The sequence below is a fragment of the Rosa chinensis genome, chromosome 7, assembly GCF_002994745.2.
Source record: "Rosa chinensis cultivar Old Blush chromosome 7, RchiOBHm-V2, whole genome shotgun sequence".
NCBI classification, from domain to species: domain Eukaryota; kingdom Viridiplantae; phylum Streptophyta; class Magnoliopsida; order Rosales; family Rosaceae; genus Rosa; species Rosa chinensis.
This window is the reverse complement of record NC_037094.1, coordinates 54,052,653-54,064,134: the sequence shown is the minus strand read 5'-3', so window position 1 is coordinate 54,064,134 and position 11,482 is coordinate 54,052,653. Positions and strand designations below refer to the sequence as shown.

General features: G+C 37.2%; 1 protein-coding gene across 1 annotated transcript; it reads left to right on the top strand.

The window, feature by feature from the left end:
* Positions 1-2,172: 2,172 nt before the first annotated feature.
* LOC112179670 (L-type lectin-domain containing receptor kinase S.6) lies at positions 2,173-5,879 on the top strand. Its single transcript, XM_024318126.2, has one exon. It carries the CDS (start codon positions 3,689-3,691, stop codon positions 5,744-5,746), a length of 2,058 nt encoding a protein of 685 aa, XP_024173894.1. The 5' UTR covers positions 2,173-3,688; the 3' UTR covers positions 5,747-5,879.
* Positions 5,880-11,482: the final 5,603 nt, after the last annotated feature.

Genomic DNA, 11,482 nt, shown 5'->3' with positions numbered 1-11,482 from the left:
GCTTTGAAATTAAGGAGTGAACTTCAAGTTTTCAGTAGCTTTTAGGTCGCATATCCGTATCTCGACCGTTCATTTTTTAGGTACTAGTGTATAGATCGTCTCCACAAATTTTCAGCCAAATTGATGACCGTTAAGGTATTGATAACTGCCGTAAAGTTAGTACGGTTCAGGTTGGACAAATTTAGTTGGTCGATTGGTTTAAGTGAGTTAGATACCTTAACGATCATCAATTTGGCTGAAAATTTGCAGAGATGATCTATACACTAGTACCTAAAAACTGAACGGTCGAGATGCGGATATGCGACTTAAAAGTGACCCAAAACTCGAAGTTCACTCCATATTTCAAAGCGGACCTCCGCTCTGGATAAAATATGTATATATATATATATATATATATATATATCATCATCATCATCATCATCATCATCATCATCATAACTGTGCTTCTACCGACTATAGTAGGAAGCCATACGTGAGGTTTGGGTGCTTTAAGAAGAATAGGGAGGAGGAAAGCATATGAGAAGAACGGAAGAATGGAGGTTAATTTGCTGGGTGGATTGGCAGCAATTTTTTTCCTAATTCTTTATTTAATTATTCTACTTTTTATTTTTAGATTAATTTTTTTCTTAAATTTTTCTAATGTTTGAGGGCAAAATTGAAACCTTATGAATCAAAAAGAAAATATAGGATGAACTGAGGAATTAATAGGATGGAAATAGCCACACTCTAGTTTTTTTAGTGTCTTTACCTTCTATTTTGTTTGCTTATCTATTGATGATGTAGGATGAGAATGAAGTTTTGACAAAGAAGGTAAAAAAAAAGAAGAAGCATCGCCATATTAGAAAGAATGATTTGAAGATAGAAAATAAGGGTTGTTAGCAATCATGAGGTTTCTTTTTAGGGTGGTGTTGGCCTTTGATCAAGGACATGTACATGGATATTTGAGTTGGACCATTTGAGTTTGTTAGACCATCTCCAACGGTGGTGTCAAAATTCACCGTGAAGCTCCAACGAATACAAAAAACAGTTCTCAGCTTCTTCAACCCATCCTTCAAATCCACCGTGGAAGACAAATCTGGCTTCATGCTATCAAATTTGACAAGCTCAAGCATTCTGTCTTTTTTTTTTTTTTAATTGTTTTTCTTACCTTCTCTCTCATTCTTTCTCATCTCTCTCTTTCTTCATACCCGGTACCCTGACCAAAGCAAAACTTCTAGTCTTGGTTCAAAGTTTCATAGATAAAACTAGAAGCAAGAAATGGGGTTCTGTGGGTTTTCTGTAAAAGTATCTCTGTGATCGATTTGATGAAGAAGATGAAAGGGGTTGTTGCTATGGAGCCTTCTTCATATGCTCTGTATTAGGATTCAAGGGCTAGATTTAACATTAGAGTCTTATGCAAGATTATGAGAAGCTGCGGAAGGTATATACCGTTTCTTGGTTTCCAAAATCTTTTCTGGGTTTTCATTAGATCTTTGTATGTAATTGTTTGTTTACTTGGGTTTTCGTAGATTTGGATGTTTATGTGATTGTTTTTGCTGTTGAGCAATTTGAGCTTATTCAATTGGATTTGAGTTGAAGAATGAGTGATCAGTTTTGGATAGAGATGATGAAGGAAGAGAAGAGAAAAGGGAGAAACAGAAGGAAGATAGAGATTTAAACAAAAGAGCAGAAAAAGGAGGAGAAGAAGGAGAAACAGAAGGAGAAGAAGATGTGATCGTGCAATTTGTGTTTTAATAAAATATAAATTGTCAAATACCACATCCAGGGGCGGAGGCAGTTCAGGACGAGCGGGGGCCACTGCCCCCACTGAGATTTTGACATTTGGCTCCCGAGTATACATTTTGCCCCCATCAAGTGGCCATATATATTGTTTATATATATACATATATCATATATTGTGTTTTGTGTTCCCATATAGTATCATATACGGCACAATTCAAACTTGAAAGCCCACAAACCATCTAAGCATATCATGATATCAAGTTATCAACAGGCCCACAACACACAAGTGACACAACTCCCAGTCTCCTACAAAGGCACAAACTGACGGAAAAAACAAGAAAAAAGGGAGCACGTAGCTTCTTGTGCAACCCCATTCACCTTATATATTCAAACTCAACTTCCAAGTACCAATTACCAAAGCCAGCAATCTGCACTCAAAGTCAATAACCAAGTACCAACTGATATTGCTGGCTTTCTAGTTGCTGCAATGGCTTCTTTTCTCAAACCCCATATATCAATATCTCTTTGTTGATCAAACTCAACTACCAAAGCCAACACTCAGGTTGATTAATTTTTTTGTTTCTTTTTTACTGTTTTTCTTCTCCTCTGTGGCTCTGTTCTTGTGTAGACTTGTTGAGAACAATTAATGTGAATTGATGAATTGATGACTTTATGTTCTATCATCAATATCATGGATTCATGTTATGATGTTGATAATATAATTTGATTGCTCTGTAACTCTGTTTTTGTGTTGAAAGATTTTATTGCCATTGTTTTGATCTCTTTTCTTTTTGCATGCCTGGAAGGATCGAAGTGTGGAACTCTATAAGCATATACTAATATTTTTGCTAATTACATATGATTTTGTTTACTATATTGATCGTTTCTTAGTTTTCAAACAATTTTACTTACACTTTAATCATCTAATGTAGTTGCTAATTACATATTGATTGTCTTTTGTGCTAGGAAATAGCTCAAGTCTTTTTTGTATAATGCGAATCATATTTGTGTATTATATGGTAGTTATATGCACTGATTGCAACCAAATACAGGGGATGTATTTTGCCATTTTGGTTCATCAATGGTCTTTTGATGTTTGGTTAAATTTTTTGGCCCCCATACATATATATTCCTCCCTCCGCCACTGACCACATCATCTGTCAAATTCAAATTTGACCCAAATTTTTTAACACATTTATTGGAGATGCTCTTATAGGTTTTTCAATTTTAAGGCTTGCCTCTTATAAGAGGATATTTGTCAACTGCTTAACTCCATTCAGGAACTTCGATCCAGCATATCTATCTTGATTCAAATTAAGTTGCTAATTGTTCAGCTCGTTGGGACAGGTGGAGGTTTGAGTTGGACTTTCATATCTATGAAATTTTTTATGGTTACAAAAAATTTGGAGGGAGGAAAACTATCCTAATATATTTATGAAAATTTTGATAATGTCAAAGAAATTTAAACCCTAATCTTAAACACGCAAATTAGTTAGCTTTCGCCTCCGTAGGTACGTGAGGCTGGATTATTGTTAAAAAAAAAAAAAAACCATGGTTTCAATTTTTAGACCCTCGTCCATTTCTTCAAACATTTTTCCTTCGAATAGTTTTAGCTTTGAAAACCTCCACTGTATTACCATCAAGCGGCTCTTTGCACAAAATAAAGCATCAAGAGGCTCTTCTAGCTTCGACTAGTGCAAAAGCCCAAAACCCCAAATCAGACGGCCACAGATTTTCTCCTACCTGATCAAGTAAATTGGGGGCTTTCTTTTCCCTCTCAAATCGTTCCCTCTTCCCTCTCTTTCCTCTCTTGCTCTCTCTCTCTCCGGCGTCATCAAGATTGGTCAAGCAAGCGAACCCAGAACTTCATCTCATCTGGGTATTCTACCACTCCCTCTCTTTTCCCCGAAAGTTCTTTTCTTTACTGCTCTCTGATGCACCCGTCTCTCTTTGCGTCTCGTTCACAATGACAATGCATTCACACCCATTTCTCTTCTGTACCCTTTTCTTTGTCTTCTTCAACCTCACTTTCCCTCCTTCACTCTCTCACCCACTTCCCCCTCCAACTCCATCAAACAACATCACCCTCTTCGGCGACGCCTCCATTACCCACAACGCCATTAGTCTCGCTCAGCCGCTCTCCACCTGCCCCAGTACCAACACCTCCGAGGTTCGGGTCGGAGAAGCCTTCTATTCCAACCCAGTTCGTTTTCTTGACCCCAAAACCAAAGACTTCGCCTCTTTCTTGAGCCGGTTCACCTTCTCGATCACCCAATTGTGTTCTTCCGGAGACGGCATGGCGTTTGTGATCACCTCTGATATGGAGGGTTTCAGCTCCTCAAAAGGGTTCATGGGTCTCCCCCAAGATTCGTTCTTTGCTGTGGAATTTGATACCAGTTTTGACCCTGTGGTTGATGACATTAATGGGAGCCATGTTGGTATTGATCTCAACACTGTTGAGTCTGTGGCTTCTGTTAATTCAGGGATTGATTTGGTGGGTGGGAAGGAGATTACTGCTTGGGTTGAGTACAGAGATGATCTGAAGTTGGTTCGGGTTTGGGTCGGGTACTCGTCGGAGAATAAGCCTCCGAGTCCGGTTATTGTGGCCCAGATTGACCTCTCGAAGCAGTTCAAGGAGTTGGTGTATGTGGGGTTCTGTGCCGCAAATAGGAAGGGGTCTTCGGCCTACATTGTTGATAGTTGGAGGTTCAAGACTTTTAATGGGTCTCTGCCTTCGGTGATTCCTATGGATTTTTGGGAGGAGCAGGACTGTTTCATGTGTGGAGATTCGAGTATCGACATCACTTCTGTTCATGTAAGGAAAACAAGGATAGTGGTGGAGATTGCTTTCGGGTTGGTAGGTTTAGCTGCATTTGTGTTATCCGTAGGTGCAGTTTTGGTGATTTGTTGCGTGTGTGCAAAGAGGAGGAAGGGGAGTGGCGGAAGAAGTAGACGAGGGCTGTGTTGTAGAGTTGAGACGAGTAGAGTTCCAACGAGTTTGTCACTGGCGGAGATAACATCAGCTACAATGGGGTTTGATAGAAGCAGAATTGTTGGGGAAGGAGCAACAGCTAAGGTTTACAGAGGGTCTCTGTTATCTGGTGGAGAAGTGGCAGTCAAAAGGTTCGGAAGGGCTAATGGGATTGATCGTTTGGGTAGTCCTTTTACTACTGAGTTTGCAACAATGGCAGGGTGTTTGCGGCACAAGAATTTGGTTCAGCTTCATGGCTGGTGCTGTGAGGGTAATGAGCTAGTTCTGGTGTATGAGTTCATGCCGAACGGAAGCCTCAACAAAATTCTCCACAGAAGCTTCAATTTGGCTGTTGTCTTATCTTGGAAGCAAAGACTTAATATCGTTCTTGGAGTTGCATCTGCGCTTGTATATCTTCATGAGGAGTGTGAGAGGCAGATAATTCACAGAGATGTTAAAACTTGTAACATAATGCTAGATGCAGAATTTAATGCGAAGCTTGGGGATTTTGGTCTAGCAGAAGTATATGAGCACAGTTCCATCACAAGAGAAGCGACCATACCAGCTGGAACAATGGGATATCTTGCTCCTGAATATGTTTACTCTGGTGTTCCTACTGTTAAAACCGATGTCTACAGCTTCGGTGTGGTGGTGTTAGAGGTGGCGACGGGTAGAAAGCCGGTGGAGGATGATGGTACAGTGATTGTTGATTCGGTTTGGGGCCTGTGGGAAATGGGGAAACTGATTGAAGCTGCTGATTCAAGGCTGACTGGAAAGTTTGACAAGGTAGAGATGGAAAGGATGTTGATGACTGGACTTGCTTGTGTGCACCCAAACCATGTGAAGAGGCCAACAGTTAAAGAAGCTGCAAGGATATTACAAGGAGAAGCGCCACTTCCTGTATTGCCTGCAAGAAAACCTAGGGTGAGCATTCGACCTGTTTTTCATGATGATACTGAAGAAATCCGAAATTTCTGTGCTGGTAGGTTCAGCCTTGAACTTGATGATGTACCATATATGACCCCCAAGAGCCAATTTGGCAATGATCAGTAGCTCAGAATAGGCCAATTTGGCTTATGTAAGGTGGTGTTTTAGGTTAGCCAATTTGTTAGAAGTATCATTAGAATGTATTCAACATCCTGCAGAACTGAAATACTCATTATTTTACATAACAAGAAGATATCATATATCATTTTTTTTCCCAAGGATTCTTCTCCTTCATAGCCTTTTTTCAAATCTCAGGATAGTCATTTTGGTGATATTTTTCTTCATGGAATCTCAGAGTTTGCATTGATTCAATTCAGAAAAGAATAGATGAAGTCTTTTTCATAGTATGTTTCGGGCACAGCTTGGATGTTACTCACACATGGGGTTGGATGCCAATTTGTATGGTATATATTTCTGCCACTAGCTAATTTTCTAGGCCTTTACTTATGCCAATGAAACTTGTGACAAACTATTGTTCCAATTGCCAATACTTGGTCTGAGGAGACCTGAGAAAAAGTATGTTAGAAAAGATGATGGTGGAATATATATGGGTTGGATGATCTATGCTTTCAGGTGTCAAAAGTTTTATTTGTTGTAGGCGAAGATGTAGATGGTTCACTGGTATTACTTTGTTTTAATTTTTAATTTTCTCAAAAATTTTGTGACTTATACTCTAATTACAGTTACTGTCAACTGTAATTGGAGAAATTAACAGTTTTGGGTCATTCTTAGATGTGAAATGAAATGTAGTAATATAAGTATTTCAACGATTTGAAGATTTATGAGAAAAAACTACAATGAGGCCTCTCTAGATCTTAAGTTTAGCTGTTGTAAGATGTTGGATATGCTATCTATAATAGGAGTCATTAGAACTGTATACAGGGATTACAGATGATGAAAGTTTAAAGTACTAGGTTGTTTATTTATTTTTTTTAGAGTAGAAGGAATAACGATGGCAGAACTCCCATAGATCGGCTTGTTATGGGAAAGCCTTCAAGTCCTCTGACCTCACTTGGTTACTGAAGATGGTGTACCAATAGACTCAGATTTTTTGAGTGCATAGTCCAGATACTGTTAACCTGTACAAATCCTGTACCATTATGATTCTGTTCTGTATTCTGTATTCTGTATTTTTAGTCCTTTGCATAGTTTCACTCGAGTATTCATTTTTCTGTCACTTCTCATACTCTTGGAGTTGTCTCATGCTGAACATAATTCACAGCTTTACTGTCATTACCACCTTACTGTCATTACCACCTTTGCTATAAATTGTCATCTGAGTTTATTCTATCCATTCTTCGCACTAAAAAAGGTAAGAAATCCTTTGATTCTTTGCTTGAAGATTGAATTAGCTTTTCTCTACATGTTTTTTCTTTCATGAGACCCAATTTGAGGTAAATTAAAAATAAAAGGACAAAAATTTGACTGAATGCACTGCACTGCAATTTATTGTCACTTTGGGCCCTGCACAAGGATGACACGCAATCGAAAAATGATCCAAATATTTTTGGGATTATGTCTGCAGTATCTTTTCTGGTATTCACAATGTTCCTGTCTTGCTTTCATGTTTGTTTCAAGGTAAGTTCTGATCTTAGAACATGAACTTATGATATTTCTGGTTACTTTATTTGACTTCTGTTTGTTATAATCCGTCCGTTTGTAGGGAATTATAATTTGCTGCTTATTTTCTAGGCTATATAGTTTTCCAGTTGCTTGTAAAGTATGTTGCCTGTCTACAATTTTCTTTTCAGGATTAAAAAGTAGAGGTAGATGTAGATCTGGGATTTAGGTTTGTCTTCAGAGAATATTGCAAATGTTCATAAGTTCCAAGTTAGCACTGTTACTGTACAGGCCACTTCCAAATGCAATATACCAAACTTGGTTTTTGTGTCTCAACTGGAACTATCCCAACAAATGTAGAGGAACATCACTCAGCTTATAACTAATTAGTGATACATCATTGTAATGTACGTGTACTACAGGTAAGCTATCAGATCTTAAAGCTACATCATTGTAATGTACGTGTACTACAGGTATGCTATCAAATCTTAAAGCTATCACATGTCTTGGTAATTTGATGCCACATACTGTTTATATGTAATAGTGTAGTATGAGGCTTCTGATTTCAGCAAATTACACATGAATATGCATAGATGAGGGTGAGGTATGTATTAACAGCAAGAAGAGTAGAGCCGACAGACTGAGAATGCAAGGCTCATGGGTGCAAGGCATGTCTTGGTTATTGTTGCTGATGTTGTTGAGGAAAAGGGTTTGCAGGAGATTCATAAACGTAACCACAAACTTATATGGAAAGAGGTATGCTTCACTCCAATATCTTTAGAACAAGTTTAAATGATAATGAAGAATATCATATTCATATAAACATAAGTTTTACCCTTACAGTAGCAATTGCAAATACTTGGAAAGACATTCAATTTTTATTCTGTTGTAGTACAGTATCACAAAACATGTATGTACAGATGTTTAATCACATCGATTGGAAACACAACTGTGTCATAAGTATGACAAAGTCACAAAACCATGAATCTGTTTTTTGAGCTCTATTTCGGTAGACTACTTGCAATTTTGCATGTATACTACACATACACCACAAAATATGAAAGTTACGGATGCACAGAGAATTTGATGATAAAACTAATTATGGAGCCCTGTGTGATATCCAATGTTTGCACTTAATTTGTCCGCGCATGGGTGTTATCTAACGAATTATTGACTTCTGATTATCCTTTATGGATAGCAACCTCAACTGGAAAACCTTATGTATCAAGATAAAAAAGGCAGTTTAGGCTATTGCTTTGAAGTAATTACATTGGTTAGAAGGTCCTATCTCTGTTTCCTGTTTAATGTAATAAGTTGATGTACAGCATTTACTGCATTTACTATTTAAAACATTTTTGCAGTACTATAATCTATAACTAGTCTTCTGAATCAATCATATGCAGTACAGTTATCTCACAGTTTCTGTCTTCTTTGCACTCACATTTGTATAACCTAGCTTTACCTAAAGTCTAGTGCTAGTTTCATCAGCTGAGTTCTACTGAGCTGTATAAATTTAGTGCTTACAAAATTCCAGTTGATTCCTACTAAGCTGAATAAAACATGCTTGGAGTACTACAGATTTTAAGTTCTGATTTCTGTTTTGCTTGTTAAAGTGACAAGTATGCCATGCTAAATATTCTGTTCCCACTCTCCATGAGCTAATTGCAATAACAATAACATGTTAAACAAACAAGATTTAGTCACTTATCCTCACAAAATGACATACAAATATCACTACCCATTTATAATCTTCTAGTAGTTCGTCACTGAAAGCAACCTAAAAACTGCTAGCTGTTATTTTAGGTGATTTTTCTGATGCTATCAGTGACCTATTAATTTCATTGTGGTTTAATTACTTTACCATGTTTAGACCATGTTTTTCTTTCCATATCTTACAATTTCTGTTTTTCCTTTCCTTAAATGTACAAGGTCGAACTAAACTAACAATCCGTGTAAATTGAGTGAATTCACTGGCATCCCTGTGATATTTCTTTCACTCTAGGCTGTGTAGTTAAATTTCATTACCGCATTTGCTGTGAAAATTCATCTGAGACTCTGAGTTCATTTCTGTTCATATTTTGCATTTGGAAAGTTGGGAATTCTTGAAATTAGATATTGCATCCATGTTTTTCTTTGTTGGAGGCCAATTTGAGTTGTTTAGAGAGATAAAAAAGACAAAAAATGACTGAATGCACTATTGGTGCAAAGTGTTTGAATTCTCTCTGCATCATCTCATCTGGGTTCAAAATGGCCATCTTGTGTTTCCATTAATGGTAACTTCCGGGCATAGAACCTGAAGATATCTGGGTTCTCTGTTTGTTATCTTTGTAAAATTACTCCATCCCTTTTTTAATACTAATCTGAGCGTCATACTCACACTTAATTGGCAATGAGTGGAGAGGGCCAAACCATTATAAGCTCTATTGCAGAAGTCACATGTTTCAAAAGCGAGGATATTTTTCACATTCTCAATAGCAATTACACTGTGCTGCTTGTTTTGTCGATTTTGTATGGTAAGGTGTATTGCCTGTGTACTCCAATTTTCGTTATGGATTAGGAAGTAGACATATGTTTCTTGATGATTTTCATAATTATGCAGTAAGAGTTGCTTCATTCTGTCGTGTATTTATTTGAAATAGATGTAATACAGAGAAAAAGAAACAAACAATAAAATCATGTTGAGTTTCTATTTTGTACTTTAAATACACTGAGAGGTGAGAGATGTCCTGCATGCATGTTTGTCTTTTGGCTCCTCAATATAAACAAAATCAGTTACAACTGATCAGCCATATCACTTGAGTGTGCTATCTCATGAGCATACCACAGAAGTCGTCTTCTTCTTCCTTTTTTATTTTTTTAATTTTTTATTTTTTTAATTTTAAAAGTTGCATTGAAGTTATTGAACTTTCAATATGATCCATTTTCCATTCCAACGGATCACAGAGTAGTATATGTGCCTAGTTTTGTTTGATCATTAGTTGGTTGTTAAGCATGTGCTATGATAAGATCCAGGGTGGCACTGGCATGCATCGCAAAAGAGAACTGGTAAAACATGATATTTCTTGATCTGGATTTTGGGTCTTCAGAAAATATTGCTAATGTTCACACGTTCTAGTCTAGCACTAATACTGCAGAACTGCAGAAGCCTCTCCAAATCCAATATGCAAAAGCAAAACATGGTTTCCTGTCTTCCTTCTTTCACTTTGACTTGTCAGCCAGGGGAAAACATTTGTTGAGAGTCTAAATAATTATTTTAAGTTCGAAACTGAAGCTTAACCTTCTGCAAAATATGTTCATCCATTGATCAATGTTGTTTTTCCCCCCCTTAAAACTCCAGGTATGCCGCTAGCCAAGGTCAATCGATGCTCATATATGACTAGTAGTTGGAGCCAGGACAGACCTACTGACCTACATGGTGGTGCTGAGGTAGTAGCACAGCGGCCCAGCCATTTTATTATAAGTACTTGGCATTGTTTATATCCCATGATTCCCATCCAACATTTTAGCCATCACCCCTCCCTGTCACATTTCTCTTCTTCCAGGGCCTAAACTAGAATTTTATTATTTATTTATTATTATTAATTTTTTATTTATTTTTTAATATTTTTTTTAGGATAGAGATAATAAAATTACAATTTAAAATCCCTAATACAACCTGATCTAAACTTATCGAAGTTAAAAGAAGCTTTTAAAAGCAGAAAGAGACTGCTTTTCCTTCCAAGTAGTAGGAGTCTTCAACAAATTACCTTGATTTGCGATTGCATCCACAACAAAGTTTACTTCTCGAGGATTATGAATAAAAGAGATGTCTTCAAAGTTAGTAGCAAAATTGGGCAACCTAATTACTACAGAAAGGACATGAAGAATCAAAGTTAGGATTAAATCGGGCAATTCTAGCTTTGGTTTTAGTCTCTTTATGGGCAATAACCAAGCAAAAATCTTGGCTTTTGGAGGGATGCAAAATTTCTAGATTTCATTCAAAATTCTTCCCCGGGCAGCATGAGAAGTAGCATCACAAACAAATTTCCAAGTAGCGGACTTGATTAAAAAAAAAACCATTAGGGAAGGACCCCAAACAAATTCACCAGGAATGAAAGAAGCAGGTAAAGGAATACCTAGATGTGGTTAACCACATCAAGTGTCAAAAAAATGATTTAATTTTGTAACATTCCAGTATGGCAGTATCCATTTTGGATGTAATCACTGACATTTTCATCAAGATCAATAGAATTTCTATCATTA